Source organism: Rhinopithecus roxellana, chromosome 12 (assembly GCF_007565055.1).
Source record: "Rhinopithecus roxellana isolate Shanxi Qingling chromosome 12, ASM756505v1, whole genome shotgun sequence".
Classification (NCBI taxonomy): domain Eukaryota; kingdom Metazoa; phylum Chordata; class Mammalia; order Primates; family Cercopithecidae; genus Rhinopithecus; species Rhinopithecus roxellana.
In genome coordinates, this window is record NC_044560.1 from 124,546,287 (window position 1) to 124,565,148 (window position 18,862).

At 50.9% G+C, this 18,862-nt stretch overlaps 1 protein-coding gene across 1 annotated transcript in view; it reads right to left on the reverse strand.

The window, feature by feature from the left end:
• Positions 1–18,862, reverse strand: part of TRABD2B (TraB domain containing 2B) — a 231,552-nt gene that overhangs the window by 38,971 nt on the left and 173,719 nt on the right. The window contains exon 3 of the mRNA XM_030913790.1: positions 1,301–1,447. Within this exon, the coding sequence (XP_030769650.1) occupies positions 1,301–1,447 (147 nt within the window). The remainder of the gene's footprint in view (positions 1–1,300; positions 1,448–18,862) is intronic.

The following is an 18,862-nucleotide window of genomic DNA, read 5'->3' on the forward strand; positions in this document are numbered from 1 at the left end:
ATAAATAGTCACTAATCAATGAATCAAGTAGATAGTGTGTTAGAGGATGGCAAAGGCCATGGGGAAAAAAAGTGGAGCATAATAAAGAGGGTGAGAGTGTGGGAGTGCAGGCCAGGTTGCAATTCTGAGTGGGGTGGTTGGGGCTAGCCTCACTGAGATGATGAGATTTTAGTTAAGTGCTGCAGGCAGAGAGGGAGGGAGCCATGGTCATACCTGGGAGAGGCATTCGGCAGAGGGAGCAGCCAGTGCAAAGGCAGAAGCTGGTGAGGTGGGTTCACAGACCAGCAAGAAGGCCCATGCAGCCTAAGTGGTGTGCAGGAGGGGAGAGCAGAAAGTGACAGGGTAGGGAGAGAGCATGGGGACCATGCAGGCCATTGTAGAGACTCTGGCTTTCACCTTGATAAAAATGGGAAGTCCATGCAATGTCCTGAGCAGGGAAGTGGCGTGTTCTGCCTAATTCAACAGCTTCTTGAATGAGCAGGTATTCAAGCACCATGACAGAGGAGGCACAAGGGCCTAGAGGTGCCTGGGAGAATGCCTGACCCTATCTAGGGGCTCAGGAAGGTTTCTCAGGAGGTGACGTATGACTATGACCAAGTGGGAGGAACCCTGGAGGAGAAAGGAGCCTGAACAAAGGCCTAGAAGCTTGAAAAGACAAGCTTCTAGAAAGATTTGCAAGTTCCACAGTCAGCAGAGCAAGGTCTTTAGGATGGGGGACCTGGGCTGTGACAAGGCCAGCAGAGGGCACGTTGTAAGGTCCTTGAATGCTGGAGGAAGCATCTTGGAATTCACCCTGAGAGCAATGAATGGGGAGGCATGGTGGAGTCTGAGCAGGGGTGAGCCATGCTCAGCCCCTTGGGCTCTACTTGCTGCCTGACCAGCTGATGACAATCTTTCCTCTAAGACTCAAATCAAAGCAGAATGCTCTGGGCTGGACTCAAGTCCAAGCTCTGAATAACTGTGGGCTTTTCCTTCCCTGGAACTTAATTTTCCCAGATGTAGAACTGAACTTCTCAGAGGCCTCCCTGGTCTTACAAGCTAAGTTTCCAGGGTCCAGGCCCCAGAGTCACATAGATCTGGCTCAAGTTGCTGCTCTTGGTAACTTAAAACTCCCAAAACTCATAAGCTGTGTGGCCTTGGACAAATCTCTTCTCATCTCTGAGCCTCAATTTCCCTATTTATAGAAGGGGGATAACAATAGCTCCTTCCTGCCATGGCTGGAGAGAAGATTACCTATGCCTGGCATGTAGTAGGGATCTAATAAATGCCAGGTGTCCAGGTCTTTGGAGAGAAGCCTCACCTGGGATGTGTCGTGGTTGAAGATGACTGCGCTGAGGTCTCCGCAGTTGTAGTGCTTGATGAGGTCCTCCGTGGTGTAGGAGGCCTGCAGGCTCCCAGCCCGCACACTCTCCTGCTGCAGCAGAGTTTGGTTCAGGGCAAACAGCACCTGGGCCGAGGAAAGAGAGAGGAATGAGGGCTGTGCTCAGGGACCCTGGCTGAGCTCTAGGACTGGCCTCCTCCCTCTGGACTTCAGAGCAACAGGCCTGAAACAGAGAAGGTGTGTGGGGCCGGCACCAGCTGGCTCAGGCTGCGTGTTTCCAGTTTCTGTTCCTGCCTCATGTCTCTGAGCACGTTCAGCCTGCTCTCACCTCCAGCCCTTCACCCATACGGGTCCCCACTCCTGCTCTGGGTCTCAATATCTTATTAAAGATGCAGCAAAATGAGAACCCAACTTGTGTCTGGGTTTTGGAATGACGGGTGAGTTTTTCTTTTGACTCCTTTGTGTTCCTGTGCTTAAAAGTGCTCTAGAATGAGCATGAACTAATTTTGTAATCAAGAGCATCCTGCAAACAAAGCAAAAGGACAAAAACAAAATGCCTGGTTGGATGTCAAGGCCCAACCTAAAGGCCACCTGCCCTGGAAGCCTCCCTCACCTAGGGAAAGGCCTGAGGAGCTGGGTCCCTGAACATCTGATCTATCCTTGTATTCAGCATGCAGGTCCTCAATCTCCTCTGTCCTCTGGGCCACCATGCCTGTGCCCAGCCACCTGTGGGTGTCAGGAACACTTGGAGTGCTAGACAAAATGTCAGATGCCCAGACCTTGCCTTCTGGGGTCAGAGGCTCTGTATTTTTAACAGGATGCCTGCACACTTCCTAAGCAGTCTGAGGATCATGGGTCTAATGGAACATGACCTGCTCATTTTAGATGGAGACACTGAGTCCCAGGGAAGGGAAGGGAAAGGAAGGGAAGGGGAGAGGAGGGGAGGGGAGGGGAGGGGAGGGGAGGGGAGGGAAGGGAAGGGAAGGGAAGGGAAGGGAAGGGAAGGAAAGGGAAGGGAAGGGAAGGGAAGGGAGGGACTTGCTCAATTCACACAGCTAGGCCTGGAGCTAGTTTTAGGTGACAAAGTATCCCAGACTCCTTTGGCCAACAGAAGGGAGGAGGCTGGGCATTATTTGGGCTATTTAACACAGATAAAGAGAAAAACTTGGTCCCTGTGCAGAAAGTCAGGAGGCCGTCTCAGGGAACTGGTCCCTGCTGTTAGCCCAGCCTAGCCCTGTCTTTAGGCCCTGATCATTCTGTCTGCACAATGCCTTGGACGTCAAGTTCCCAGCCTCGCCACTCACCTCAATTCAGGCCCAAGCATCTCTCGTTGAGTCCCCTGCAACAGTCTCACCCATCTCCTGGCACACCCCCTCCCTTCTCTTCTATATCACAGTTGTCTGCCATGGTCATCTTTTAAACGCACAAATCTGATGATCTCTCTCTCTCTCTCTCTCTCTCTGTCTCTCTCTCTCTCTCTCTCTCTCTCTCTCTCTCTCTCTCTCTCTCTTTTGCTCAAAACGTTCACAGGTCCCTCCTGCCTGCAGGCTAAAGGGCTAGCTCTTCAGTAGAGCCTCCAAGGCAGTAACCTGGACCTGCTGTGGTCAATAGCCTCATTTCTTTTTTTTTTTTTTTTTTTTTTGAGACGGAGTCTCGCTCTGTCACCCAGACTGGAGTGCAGTGGCTGGATCTCAGCTCACTGCAAGCTCCGCCTCCCGGGTTTAGGCCATTCTCCTGCCTCAGCCTCCCGAGTAGCTGGGACTACAGGCGCCCGCCACCTCGCCCGGCTAGTTTTTTGTATTTTTTAGTAGAGACGGGGTTTCACCGTGTTAGCCAGGATGGTCTCGAACTCCTGACCTCGTGATCCGCCCGTCTCGGCCTCCCAAAGTGCTGGGATTACAGGCTTGAGCCACCGCGCCCGGCCAATAGCCTCATTTCTTACGTGGCCTTCATGCCTCCAAATACTAAAATACTCAGCATTCCCTCAAGCAAAACAAAAACAAAAACAAAAACAAAAACCTCTGCCTTTGTGCCTCTGTATATGCTGTTCCATAGGGAAATCCGGCTCCCTCCAGTCTCCACTTGCAAACTCAGACTTAGCTGTCCAGACTCTGCTCAGCTGTCTCCTCCAGGAAGCTTCTCTGACCACCTGGGGGCTGGGTTAGGCCCCTCCCTGGGGCTCCCACAGTCTCCATGGGTGGTAAACTGATAGATTAATGACCCTAAACCTTAGCCCCTCCCTGTATTCATGCCCTTTCCATGGAAATTTGTAGCTCCTTCCCATTCTGACCCTGGACATCCTTCAGCCAATGGGATGCTAGTAACTATTGCAAATGCAGGCCTGAAAAGCAGTTATGTGGTGATGGTGGTGGTGGTGGTGGTGATGGTGGTGGTGGTGGTGGTGCTGCTGCTGCTGCTGCTGCCTGCACCTGTGCCGCTGCCCTGAGAACAATCCAGGCTAGCCTGCTGGATGATGAGAGACATGTGGGGCGGAGCCATCCAGTGAAGGCCATCCTCCACCAAGATCAGCCAACAGCCTGCCAATCCCCAGACATGCGAACCAGCTCGGCCAAGATCAGCACAGACTATTCACAATTGCCCCCAGATGCATGAGTGAAAAACTCTTATTGTTATTGTTACACAGCATAGTGGTGGTGATAGATAACTGATACACCATGCTTCCTTCCACTATGGAGTGAACATTATATTGTATTTGCTGCTTAGCTACCAGCCTCCCATATTAGGCTATGAGCTTCTTCAAGATGGGAATTGTGTCCAGTTCATTTTTGAATCTGCAGCACTCAGCACTGTGCCTGGTGAAGACAGAGTGTCACTTCATTGTTCTTAATTTCTTTGACACCTGCTATGGTCACTTTATAGTTCAAGGCTGCTCATTGAGTCCTTAAATCTAGCCCCTACAGCTTCTGCACTCTGCATTTTGAGGCATGCCACCACTTTGTGACAGAAGGTCCCAGCAAGTGGCAGCAGTCACTTGGTTCAAGAACATATATTCTGACCAGAAAAGCTCATAAAATAGGTGTGCACAGCCAGGCCAAAGTATAACAGAGGCAACAGGGCCAAGCGTATGCTTGTGAGATCACCTCCCTCTCCTCTCATTTTTGTTCGTGGCTGGGCAGGAGTGCTAGATTGCACTGGATGCAGCCCAGGCTACTCCCCGTAATGAGCTAGCTGGAGATGAGGTCAGCTCCCACCACCCCCTTCCCAAAACTCTACCTCTGGGCCTTCTCCAGGCCTCTAGGCTCTGGCCACCACCACTGAAATCTGATATGTAGCCATCTGGTGCAGGGTGTCGATGGCAGCATGGTGGCTGGGGATGGATCACAGGAGGCAGTGGCCCTGTTGCTGTGGGCATTGCTAAGGCAACAAGCACTTCCTCTCACACGGCACATGCCTCAGATGAAAGTGTCCATGTCGAGTTGATCCGCTCTCCTTCTCTGGGGGCCTGGGATATAGGCTTCCCATGACTGCACTTGGCCACTGCACACACCTGCCCCCTTGCTTCTAGGTGTTGGCTTGGCCAAGGCACCACCTGACCTGTGGTGAGGTCATCGGCCCAGGCACCCAGAAGACCTGACTGGAGGAGAAATGTCTCCCCAGGACCTTGCTTGACTCACAGAGTTGCTTCTGCAATCCTGCAGCCAACACAGAGCTAGAAGGTGTTCCAGTGAATTTAGTATGTTATTATCTGTGGGGTGCTAAAAACAGTTCTGGCATGTAGTAAGTACTGGATAAGTGTTTGTTAAATAAAACTGAGAGGAAAATAGACCCAAAGCTTCCCAGATTGGAGCTGGAAGAGCCCTGGAGGTCATTTGGTACAGAGGTTTTTCAGGTCTTTTAAAGCCATGTTCTTGCTGTTGTTTTCCAAAGGAACCTTACTTAGAATTCAGAATATGGAGAAGGTAAAAATGGAAACTTCCCTGGTTGACATAAGGGAGGCAGGCGGGCGCCTGAAGTCTCACTAACTCAATGTTCCCATGCAGTAGGGACTCCCAAGGCCTTTCTGTGGAACCCACAGGTACCCTGGAGCCTAGTTGGAGAACCACTCATCTCATCCTGTGGCCTCACCATGTTAAAGAGGAGAGGAGGCTGGGGTCCAGAGCAGGCAGAATGGGGCTTGCCTAAGGCCACACAATGAGAGGGCGCAGAGTGGACTCAACCCCAACTCTTAACTCCTGGTCCAGAACTCTGCAGGGCCCTGCACCACATGGCTGGATTTCCAGATGTCCACAGGCACAGCCCACATTGATCCACACACACTGCCACACCCATTTTTTTTTTTCTAGAGCCTTGTGAAATAGCCAGGGAATATGTACTGTTAGTCTGTTACTAATAAGTCTGTTATTAATAGTCTATTACAAAGATATAAAACAGAGGCCAGACCGTTTATGAGGTCTTCCCATGTGTCCCAGTAGGAGTGTGGTGGGGCCAGGACTGAAATCCAAGCCTATCATCCTGATTCTCCCTACCTGGGTGGGGTTTGGTGTCTTCCAAAGACCCCTGTCCTTCTTTTGCTCTAGGCACTTACCCCACTGAATTGTCCCTGTTCACTGCCTCTCTGTTTCCTGCTGGATCCCAATGTCTCCATTAGCAGACATTCAGGAAGCACTGCAAGAAGAGGAATGCTGATCCAGAATCACGTGCACTTTCCCTTACACCTCCTGCCCTGTACCATCCTTCCGCAATTTATAAAGAAGTCTTCATCCATTCATTACTAGGATTACTATGTTTATTGAGCACTTACTATGTGTCAGGAACTTTCTGAACTCATGTTCATTTATTTAATCTTTACAGCAACTCTGAGGTAAGTCTATTATTAGCTCCATTTAATTAAAAAAAAAAAAAAAACTGGAGCAAAGAGACATCAAGTACCTTGCCAAAGGTGACAAAGCTAGAGAGGGATGGACCAGGCATTTGGGCCAACCAAGCCTGGAGTGTATCCTCCTAGTTAATCACTACCCTGTAGGCCCTCCCTCTGTTCTCCCTGGAAGAGAGCCAGGAAGGATGTTGTCCCTAGTCACAGATGGGAAACCAAAGAAGCAGAAGGGAGTGATGGGCACAAGGCCACACAGCTGGTAAAGGACAGGGCTGGGGTTTGAAATTACGTCTGGCACCAGACCAGGTTCTCACAACCACGACTTCAGCACGGTATGTGCTCCTTCACGAGCATCCTTGGTGCTTCCAACAGACAGAGGGACGCTACATCCATTCATTCACAAACATTTAATTTCAGCTCTTCTCTGCAGGGATTTGAGATTAGTAGATTAATTGGACTTGGCTTCTGTTGGTGCAGAGCTCATTTTAGAGGCAGATGTGCCAACTGGCCGGCACAGTAAGGGTGGTAAGTACACAGGCTTCATAATGAAGCGCCTGGCCCTGACTCCTGCCTCCCTTTCACTCACCCTGAATTCCCAAGCCTGGTGTTGCTCAGACTCGGGATGTCTTCTGCTCCTGGCCACCTTAGAATAACAAACCTTCTTTGCATGTAGCCTCGGTTGCCCACTCTAGGATAATGTTTATGATAAGGCTTTGACATGGAATAACAAACATTGGGTGAAGGCTAGAGCTGCCTCTCTCCCCCTAGATGGTTGTGTGGAGGCCCAGCCACCAGGAGCTCCAGAGCATCCCCCGTGGACTCCCCTCACCAACTCTGGCCCGACCTGAAATGGCTTGTGGCATCTGCCGAATGTAGGCCCAGAATTTAAACATGTCTTCAAATGGGGAGCTAGGAAGGAGTGAGGCAGGCGCCAGGAGGGTGGGAACAGGTTTATTGTTCCAGAGTAGTCCCGTAAACAGTCCTAGATGGGCTGGAATGGTAGACACGAAGGCCTATGTTCACTCGATGGCCCAGCAATTGCACTGAGAAGGCAGTAGGAATCCCTTTGTCAAGTAGGGGGTTTGGAGCCAGGGCCCCTTGGGACAAGTCTGGCTCTCAGTTTGCAAGTCTGCTCACCTACCTCAAAGCCCAAGGGAATCACAGCAAAGGCCCCAATCTACTCAGCCATTCTTCCTGAGCACCAGGCATTGTTCTAGGTGCTGGGGAGTTAGATAGGGACAAAACAGACTAAAAAAATCCCTGCCCTTACAAAGCTCACCTGCTAGAGGGGTAAAGAGAGAATACATAAATTGTTAGTAAAAATACTAATATGCAGCATGTTGGACACACAACGACAGCTCCATTAAACTGGGAGTGAAGACTGCCACCCAGCCACATGAATTCCTCACGCCTCTGAGTCAACAAGCAAGAAGGAGGTTACTCTGCTGCCTGGAATTATTGATCCTGACTACCAAGGGGGAAATTAGATTGCCACCCCAGTGGAGGTGAGGAAGAGTGTTTCTGGAATGCAGGAGACCTTTTAGGGCATCTCTTAGTATTACCATGTCCTGAGATGGATAACTACAACAACCCAATCCAGACAGGACTACTAATGGCCCAGACCATTCAATAATGAAGGCTTGGGTCATGCCACCAGGTTAAGAACCATGACCAGTTGAGGTTGATGTTGAAGGCAAAGGGAATACAGAATGGGTAGGAGAAGAAGGTGGTCATCAATACCAGCTATGATCACGCGATCAGTGACAGAGATGAGAACTGTAATTGTCATGAGAGTTCCTTCCTATTTTGTTATTAATATTTGTGTATATGTGTCTGTGTGTTTCTACCTCAAGTATCTTTGTTTTCTTCCCTCTCACCCCTTTGTCATGTAACATAAGATATATTGACTTTTATCACAGTATTTAGGTATCGTTAGTTTTACATCATAGTATTTAAGGTATAGGGTATCAAGAAGAGTAAATGTCACCCAAAGACTTTGTATCCTCTTCTGGGGAAAGAAATAGAGCATTTTTGGTTGTATGGAACTATGGCCATGTTATTGTCCTTATTTGGAGATTCAGTATGGTTGAAGATGTGTGCGGGAGCCCAAGTGACAAGGGATGAACTTGTGATGGTTAATTTTATGTGTCAACTTGGTTAGGCCACGCTATCCAGATATTTGGTCAAACTTTTTTTTAGAAGCTTCTGTGAAGGTACTTTTTAGATGAGACTCATATTTAAATCAGTAGACTTTGAGATGCAGATTACCTTCCATAATGTAGGTGGGCTTCATCTGCTCGGTTGAAGGCCTTACTAGAAAAAATTTGACCTTGTCAGAGAACGAGGAATTCTACCAGCAGACTGCTTTTGGACTTGAACTGCAGCATCAACTCTTCCCTAGATTTCCAGCCTGCTGGCCTGCCCTGCAAATTTTAGACTTACCCACCAATACCACCAACACTATGTGTGTGTGTGTGTGTGTGTGTGTGTGTGTATAAAAGGTATATACCTATATATATTTACAGAGATACATACACACATACATATATTCTATTGGTTCTACTTTCCTGGAGAACTATTAAGGAATATGTTATAGAAAAAAATAAAGCAGTAAATTGGATGGGGAGTGATGAAGGAAGGGGAACCAGCAGGTGCAAAGGCCCTGTACATATGTGAGGAGAAGCAGAGGCCAGCGTGGCTGAAGCTGAGCCAACAAGGAAGACAGTGATGGGAGACAAGGTTAGGGTTAATGAGCATGCCCCCAATTACATGGAGCATTGTAAAGATGCTAGGAAACCATCTCACACCATAATTCTTTCGGATAAGGACTGTTATTTCCATATGACAAACAAGGAAACTGAGGCCTTGAGGAGGGTAAAGTCACTTGCATAAGGTCCCACATTGAAGAACAAATGAGCTAGGATTCAAACTTAGGTCCAGCTGGCAGGTCTGGGTTCTTTCTGCTGTCCCTGGGCCTGGCCCACCAAGCCACCTCCACCCAACCAGCTGGTAGGAAGTACAGACGTGAACAGACAAGTAGGGGCCAGTCTTTGAGGCCCAGGTTCTGAGCTGTCGCTGGAAAGGAGGAGGGGTGTTAGAACTTTAGCTGTGGTGCACTGTCAGAGCTGCAGTATGAGAATAAGAAAGAGGTCGCCTTTGGCAAGGTAACCCCACCTGGTTCATGGCCTCCCCAGTCTGTTTTCACTGCCCAGGCTGATGAAACCTTGCTCCCTGCTCAGGATCCCCTCCTCTGCATGTCCCCTGTCTGGAAACCTCTCTCCTTCCACCAGTTCACACTCCCTTTTGCACCCGGCTGTAGAGGGTCCTTCCTTCAGGAGAACTTCTCTGAGCCATGAACTGCACAGGTCCCCTGCTAAGTGCCCCCAAAGCACCTGACACTTCCCAGGCCAAGCACTCCCCATTTTATTACTAACATTCATCCTTCCTGCTTGAGGATGAATGCTCTGAGGGCAGGCAAATCCTCTGTCTTTGTCTTGACTGTTTTCCCAGAGCGCAGTGCCCAATGCACACACAGTAGATGCTTGAGGAATACTTGTAGGATGAATAAGTGAATGGAAAGCCACGTGAATCGCCCGTCACAGGACCCCCACCCCGAGCAGCTCCCTGACAGAACCCAGTACCTCCCATGGTGTAGAGCTGGGAGGAGCTGGGCCTGCAGGACCCTGGGCCCAAATCATCTATCAGCACTGGGTAGGGGTGGAGGGCAGCTCGCTTCACAGGAAGGCTTCTCTGGCCTGGGGGACATTTCTTCAAAGGTTAGAGCCTGCCAGGCTCTGGCTGAGATTTATTTATTTATTCTCCTTGCTCCATCGGCAGCACCAAAGCCATGCTGACTACCTCCCAGCTTCCTGTTCAGTATTCTGAGTCTCCTAGGCCTCCAGCACTGAATCCTGTCTCCGGACACTGGGCTACTGAGCAGCAGGCATCCAAATAAACACAGGGTTTCCTGGAGCTGGGGACTGGCTCTGGGCTGGGAGCAGGGCCCAAGGCTCTAGTCACCACTGGACTCTTCATTACGAACCTCTGGGTGAGTTATTTTCCTTCCCTGGGTCTTGGTTTACTCACCTTTGAAAATAACTAATTTACACATTCATTGAATAAATATTTATTGAGCACTTATGTTGCAGATGCTGTTCCAGGCCCTGGAGGTACAGGAGTGAACACTGCAAATAAAGATCCCCACCCTAAAGGAGCTTTCATTCCAGCAGGAGAAAGCTGACCATAAAGAAACAAGAAGTAAACCATCCAGTATGTTGGAGAGTGATAGTTGCTATGGAGAAAATAAGGCAAAGAGGAATATAGGGTGTGTGTGTGTGTGTGTGTGTGTGTGTGTGTGTGTGTGTGTTGGGGGATGACATTTTATTATTATTATTTTAAATTTGTTTAGAGCTGGGACCCTGCTCTGTCGTCCAGGCTGGAGTGCAGGGGTGCAATCTCTGCTTGCGGCACCCTCAGCCTCCTGGACTCAAATGATCCTCCTGCCTTAGCCTCCCAATAAATTAGGACAAGTTCATGCCATCACCCCCTACACCCCCACCCATTTTAGATAAGATGTCCAGGTAAGGCTGCAATGAGAGGCGACATTTGAGAAAAGGTCTGAAGGAGATGAGGGAGGGAGCCCTGTGGGTACTTGAGAGAAGGGGGAACAGTAAGGGCAAAGGCCCTGAGGTAGAGCAGGCCTGATAGGTTTGCAGCCAGTGTGGCTGGAAATGCATGAGCAAGGGGTAGTGAGGCAATGGACCTGTGTTAGGCAGGGACCCAACAGCAACCAGGTGGCACAGTGCCAGTGAGATGAGTTCCAAAGAAGGAAATTCAGCTGAAAGACTGACTGAAGACGTGTGACTGTCAATATATTCACGAAGGTGTGGGCAGGCCATAGTGAGGCAGCAGGGAGTAGCTGCATCAGGAAGCTTACCTGTCCCTAAACCTTTAGGGGAAGAGAGGGAACAGGGACCTGGACCCGGTAGAGTCACAGGCTTGAAAGGGAGCACAACTACGGCTGAGCATGGCCTGGACCATGGCAACGCCAGGGAAGGAGAAGGGTGGGTGGAGGTAAGAAATATTCAACTCCCTTTCCCTTCTGCCTGCCCATCTCCTGCCAGGGAGGACAAGGCGGGAGCCCAGGTGATGCTGCGTCAGCTCATGCACAGGGCAGGGCAGGGCGAGTGGAAAGTGGATCTGGAGAGGAAAGTGGAGAATTTCCAGCACAAGGGAGAGAGATCATAGTGAGGTGGGTGGTGGGCAGGGCCTGTAGAGCCCTGTGGTCTTTGAAGGCCTGTGGCTTCCTGCTGAGATGGGAAGTCACAGGGAGTCTGGGCAAAAGAATGCAGGGGGAACTGTGTTGATAATGGAATCTAGGGAGTCAGGGGTGAAGCAGGGAGGTCCAACTGAAGATGAAGGCAGCTCTGCCCTCTTCCCTTCCCCTCACCATCCCCCCATCGCCCACCCAGTGCCCAGCCACAACCCAAGAAGCATGGACTTGGCCTCTAGTACAGCTGTCGCCTGCCCCGTGGACCTGGTGGTGCTGCCCACACCTCCATCTGCCCTGCAGTGGGCTGGCTGAGCTCTCAGTGCTTTCCTGGGTGGGCATCGGGAAGCCTGACTCACCCTAGCTTTCTTTCCTTCTTTTCTCTGAATGCTTAGTTTCTCCACCCAAAGACCACCCTTAAAGATTCTAGTGTTCCTCCTCTGTCCTTCAAGTCATGCCAGGAAATGCTCATAAATCCGGAGCCACCCACATGATGAGATTAGCATTCTGCTGGGTAGGTAGGGAGGCTGATGGCTGGGACTGGTTGGGGCTGGTCCAGAGGCTTGGGGTGTCCGGGAAAGGAGTTTATGTGGGGTCCACCCTGTTGGAGGGCAAAGGGATCCCTTGAATTTTAGTTTTCAGTACAGCTAAGTCCAAGGGAGCTCAGAGATGCAGATTCTGGTGCTGTGGGCTTTGACCCAGACCAGCTGTGGGACCCACTCTCTGGGCCACAGGGTTCCTCTGAAACAGAAGGGTGTGGGAGTACCTTCTAGCTCTGGAAGACTTATTCCAGGAGTCCAACATTTCAGAACATTACACCTACCATCCCATGATTTCAACAGTCTATGTTTCCAAATACTTTACATGTGGAGGCTCATTTATTTTTCTTCAGAGCTCTGTGAGGACAGCATTATTGAAAACCCAAGGCTCAGAGCAGTAAGTGACATCCCTTGTTCCCCAGTGATGGGGCTCCATACCCAGGGCCTCAGCTCTGCCCAGGCTTAATGTATCAAGCTCTCTCTGCTTCTGCTATGAATCTTCTATTTCTATTCTTCAGTAACTACCTCTGATTTCGTAAACTGAACACACTCTGTCTACAGAGGAAAATAATAAAACATATTGGAAAGTCCCGGAGAATCACCTACACCAACTTATCCTCAATTATAAAGCTCTGAGCAACTTCAAGGTGATGGAGGAGATGACGGAAGGAACAGGTAATTATCATGTGGTAAGTGAATGATAAAACACAGAGGTTGGGGGCCTCAGAGGGGGTTTCTGACCCAGCCTGGGAGTCGGTGAGGGAATCACAGGCTTCAGCTGGGTTGTGAAGATGAGTAGTGTTGAGAAGGAAAGTGTTCACTGCAGGCTGTGCATGGTAGCTCACATCCGTAATCCCAGCACTTTGGGGGGCTGAGGCAGGAGGATCCCACAAGGCCAGAAGTTTGAGACAGGCTTGGGAAACACAGGGAGACCCCATCTCTATAAACAACAACAACAACGAAGAGCCAGATATGGTGTCACGTGCCTGTAGTCCCAGCTACTCAGCAGGCTAAGGTGAGAGGATTGCTTGAGGCCAGGAGTTCAAGGCTGCAGTGAGCTATGATCTTACTACTGTAGTGCAGCCTGGGCAACAGAGTGAGATTCTGTCTCAAAAGAAAAAACAAAGAAAGAAAGAAGAAGAAAGTGTTAACTGCAGAAGGATATGGAGGAGCATGGTGTGTTTAAAGACGAGCCAGCAGTCAGGGCTGGAAGATATCCAATAACGGAGGGTCTTCAATGTCATGCCATGGACCAGGCATTCAACCTAAGCAGCATACATGACCCTCTCTACCTGATCTTCAGACAGTGGACAAGTCACCTGTGGTGGCTGGAATAGATGAGAAATCAGAGACGAGCGGACTGAGGCCCATGGAGGGATAATGGTCTACACGGAAGGCGATCAGTCAGCGGTAGCCTTGGTTACCATTATCACTGCTATTGTTATGAAGCGGCTGCTTCCATTGGTTCAAAGGATGCCATTTTTATTTTTCCTGCTGTCTCAGACCTGCCCTGCTGACACAGCTGCCTAAACTTCAAAAGGCAAGTCTCCATTTTCATTTGCAAAATCAGTATGAAATTCCTAGAGGGCCCCTCTAATTCCTCTGGTCTGACCGCACAGCAATTACCAATTTGCAGAGGAGGGAGGGGGTCTCACAGGCCCTCCAGCAGTATGGGGACCTCTGCTCTGCCTTGGTCCTGGGCAGCAGCCAAGGAGGACTGGATTGGAGGGGGCACCTCCAGGTGGCCAGGGGTGGAAGGAGAGGAGTTGAATGTGGGAGTGCTCAATACTGATGAGAGAAATTGTAACACGCCTCTCCATTCGTCCGCTAAGCCACAGGTTACCAAGCTTTCAGAGACAAACAGCAGCTGAAAGGGCAGAGGTCTGACCCAGTTTCAAATCTAGGACCTGCTACATGCAGGCTGTGTGACGTTCTTATTCTGGCTCTTTGGGGCAGGCCCTTCTCTTCCCTTTGCTGCGTCTCAGCTTACCCATCTGCCAAGTGGGGTGTATATTTGTTCTGCCTGCTTGAGACTAGCATTCTAAAAACCTCGTAGAGCAATATTGCCCTTCCTTAGGACACATGCCCACACCTACACACACACTTTAAGAAATCTCTGTTCCCTAAGCACTGGGCTGGGTCCCAGCTACAGGAGATGTTCTGAAGAGAGGCTAGAATTCTGCATACGTGGATGAGATTTCCGTTCGCTCTTCAGTCTTCAGTATGGACTAGTGCTAGACTTTGTGCTGGGTGCTGAGGCCATGGGACCAAATCAGTACCCTATCCATCCTTAACGAGCCCAAAGGCAGGGTGGAGCAAGGGAGGAGGTTCCGGGAAGACTTGCGACAAGATCAAGTAACATTCATTAAAGCTTGGGCTAAGGGATGGACAAGGTGCTATGAGATTCCAGCAAATGTGGGGGACCACAAACAGGATTCACAAAGGAGGTGGCTCTGCAGCAATCCCCTGTGGGGGCATACATTTGCCACACAGAAGGGAAAGAAAAGGAATTCCAGGCAGTGTCAATAGCCCGTGCAGAGGAATGGGGGCTGGGGTGAAGCTGGCATGTTCAGGGCTGTGTCAGTGACAGCAGGGGCTGGAGTGCAGCCTGTGGCTGGTGGAGGTGGACATGGGATAGACCCAGATCAGGGAGTCGAGGTGGATCTGGAGCTCAGACTTTACGGACAATGGGATGCCACTGAATTTATTAAGCAGGGAGTGATCATCAGGCTTTCTCTTTAGAAGCTGCCCCTGGCTGCTGCATTGAGAAAGGCTTTGAGGAACGCTGACTGTAGCAGGAGACATTCTTGGCTCTGAACAAGGAGAGGTGAGAAGGCCCCACTTGGGCCCCAGGGGCTTTGGGGAGGCATGGAGGAAGGGAGGGGCAGGTTAGAATTCCAAATCTTTCCTGGCTTGCATGTTTTAGAACTCTCCAACTCAGGGCTCTGATGCTTTCCTGTTGCCCATCACTGCCCCCTCTCTCCTTCCCCGACTTTTGAGTCTGCCCCTTCCTTCCTCCCTTCCCTTTTAGGAATCCTTGAGCCCCACTCGAGGGAGAGGTTGGACAAAGGCAGATGAGACCCAGAATGGCAGGAAGAAAAGAAGACTGCGTGGGACCGGCCTGGGACTCTAGTGCTGACAGTCCAGGGAACAGACACTCCTCCCAGGGTGCATCAAAGGAGACAGCTGCGCAGAACTTGGCCTCGCAGACAAAACTAAAATGCAGTGCCAACTTCTCCTGCTTTTTGCCTGTCTGAAGTCACAGGAGACACTTCCTGGCAACAGGATGGGGACGCTGGAGACTCTGGCACTGCAAGAGACTGTCAGGCGAGGGACGGTCCTTAGATCCTGCATGGCGCTTCTCATTGTGCAGAGAGAACGCTGAGCCCCAGAGAGGGCAGCAAAGTGCCCAAGGTCACACAGCAAGCCAGGGGATGCAGACTAAGGCAGGAACGATGGATCAGTCTGCTTCATTTGGGCAGCTCCGGTCTCCTATGCCCTCTTATCCCCTCCTTCCCCCTACCACAGAAAGGGAAAATGTTTTTAGACCCAAGGCAAAAGAATGTGAAACTGAAATCTGAGCCTTGGGTCTTGGGAAAAGAACACAGAGAAGTCAGACACATTCTGGATGAGCACAGATCTGCTTACACTGCAGATGGGAAATACTCAGGGCTATCCAAGGCCTCCTTGTTGTGCAGGTCTGACCTGGGAGGGCGGGCTGTGTGTGAAGCGATGGGAGAAGAGAGGGGCCCTCGAAGGAGCAGGGTAAAAGGGCCAGTCTGCTTCCAGGATTCACCTTGGGCAGAGGGAGGACTGCTCCAGCCTTTTAGCTCCCCGCCCAGAATCTTCTCAAGGAGCCTTAGGCTCATGCAGGCATTCCAGCATGGATCTGCCACCAGGGACCCACCAGGTCAGAAGCAGGGGTCCCTGCTGGCCACCACTTATCCACAGCCCAAGCATCCGTCCTGCCTTACCTGGAAGCTCACCTCCTCTAAGAAGGCCTTCCCTTCTGCTCCAGCCTATATTTGTCTTCCTCTTGTGTGAACTCCTGCAACTGGGAAGCACAGCTGCAGGCCAGAGTTTCTTTCTACCTGGGGTGTCTGGGGCTCCAAGTGACTGAGGGTTGTGTAAGAACGTGTGTGCACACATGTGTGGGCAAAAGAGAGATAGAGATGGTGACAGAGATAGATAGATAGATAGATAGATAGATAGATAGATAGATAGATAGATAGAGTCAGGAGTGTGGGCTGTGCTTTGTGTTATCCCAGTCATCAAGAGACTCAACCACAGACTTATATTCACACATGTAACAAGCGTGGGTGTTTGTTCTTGGCCAGGTGCTATGCAGAGTCCTGGGGAGACTGAGATTAATGGGACTTGGTTCCCTCCTTCCTGACACCAAGGAGCCCCATCAATCATTCTCCATGATCTGGTCTTAGACTGACTTGCCAGGCCCTTTGTGATCTGGTCTGGCTGTTCTTGCATCTTCAATCTCACCCCCTTCCATGCTCTCTCTTTTACTTTTACTTCCCCTTGCTGCTGGAGGGTATGCACACACTGATCTCAGGCCCTGGGGCCCGGGGTCTGGGCTATATCTCGAATCCTGAGCAGCCCTGACCTGAGGTAGGGCCCACTGGTTCTGGCCTAACGGGGAAAGGGGATGCTGTGTGTGGGTGAGACCATGGCACTCCCAGACTTAAATCCCCCATGGCTCCCCTCTGCCCTGGAAATAACCATGAACTTCTTCAACATGAACTCTCAGAAGTACTTGGCAGGGACCTGTCTGCCTCCCTGGACTCCTCCTGCTCCCTGACCTCCTTGCTTTGTGTTTTTACAGTCTTCAAGTGCTGTCCATATAGTTTTTTTGAATGTGCAATTTGTTTCCTGCTTCAGGACCTTTGCACGTGCTGGTCCTTCTTCCCGGTATGCCCTTCCCATCATCTCTCCCCTTTGCCTCCTTAACCTCTAATATTTCGGACAGTTGCTCAAGCACCGCCTCCTGCACACTCCTTCCCTGATCCCCCAGATCCGCTCAGGGGCCCCTGTTTGAAGCTCTCCTACACCCTGGATTCTTTCTTCAGAGTACTCATAATGGTTTGTCTTTATATGCTTATGAGGTTAATCATTTGTTCCATGACAGGGAGTATGTGAAGTTTGTCACAAGTATTTCCATTCAAATCCTGCCAACTCTGTGAGGTGGTTCCCAATTTTATCCCTATTTTACAGGTGAGGCAAAGGAGGCACAGAGTGGTTAAGTGACTTTCCTGAGGTCACACAGCAAGTAAGTGGTGGATGAATGAAAATAGTCTAGCAATTTTAGCCATGTGCCAAACAGTCATCTACCGACTTCTCTGCAGATGTGATGAGAGTGGGGGCTATGTCAGTTTTACTCATTCTCATATCCCAGTACCTAGTCCAGGACCTGCCATTTGTAGCCACTCACTGAAGGGAAAAAGGGAATGGAGGAAGGAAGTGGGAAGGAAGGAAGAAGGGGAGGAGTGGCTGGTGTGCCAGCTGTTAGAGAGACATCCTTGAGCAGCCATTCCTACAGGAGCGGCCTCCAGATGCCATGTTTTCCATCCCCCCCAATATCCCTGCTCCAGCTCCTGGATCCAGGAGAGCCAGTGTTCAAAACCAGTCAGTGTGCTTTCCCAAAAGAGGATGGAAGGAACACACTGGGAACCCAGATGTGAGCCAGAGCACTCACATCTGGGTTCCCAGTGTGAAGCCAGGGCAAAAGCAACAGAACCTCGGGATTAGGGGACCCTGAAACGGTGTGTCCAGAGGCCCTCAGCTGTGGGACCTCCCTTTTCAAAATACCTCCCCTTCCCTCTACCTCCAGCTCCCACCTCATCTCCTTGGTGGACAAGCCTCAGCTACAGGGAAGGACTTGTCAGTGTAGTGACAGGGAACTGATCACCTGCCTGGTTGCTCCATGCCCTCTCAGGGCATGGATGTCGGCTGTGAAGAGGACCTTCCTTCTCTGGTCCTGAAATCTGCACCGAGGAGGCTTCCTCTCTGCTGGGGGAGCCCAACTCCACCCAGCCTGCTCCCGGGACTGGCATCTGCTCCTCTAGGGATGAGGGCCCAGTCCCTTCAGCTGCTCATTGCAGGACGTAGAAGGAGGCCTCACTGCCCTCTTTTGTGGCCAGGCTCCGGCCATGCCCAGCCGCACCCAGACCGGAGCTGTCCTGAGCCAGCCGTTATCAGGGCCGTGGGCCCAGGAGCAGGCCTGGGAGGTCAGCAAGCCTGGGAGGCTTCCACCCCAGCTCCTCCACCCCCCCTTTGAAGAGGATCAGGTTCCCCCACAAACATAATTGAACAAAAATATGAGAGAGAAAAGGTCTTTGTTCTCCCATTTACAGCGTCAGAAAATATGTAACAAATTAGCCGTTTATGAGGTAAGAGAGCAGGGCTGTGTGCTGCAGCGGCGAGGAGGGCTGTGCATAAGGCGGCCTTTCAGCCGACTTCAGGGGTCGGCCAGGCAGGCGGGCGCTGTGGGGGACCAGCTCGCACTGCGGGGGACCGGCTCTGCCCCAGGCCTACCAGCACGGCCTGGCACCCATGGGATGGAGGGCTGGGAGGCCCTGGTTGACCTCTGGCTTGGACTCTGGGTGAGGCTTGGCAAATGGGGTCGTGGTGCCCACCAGCCCAGGTGCACACAGCTCTTGGAAGTCAGGTGGCCAGGAGGGGGAGTGGGGACGGCAGGGATTCGTTCCCAAACATGCCACTCACCTGGTCCCCTGAGTAACCCCGAGTCCTTCTCCTTCTCAGGACCTGTTTTGCAATCTCTGACAAACGATCATTCACAATGATCTCTAATAGTTTGTCCAATGCTCTTGGGGCACCAGTGTCCAACTGCACAGACTTCAATGGCTTCCCTGCTGGTTTCTCTGAAC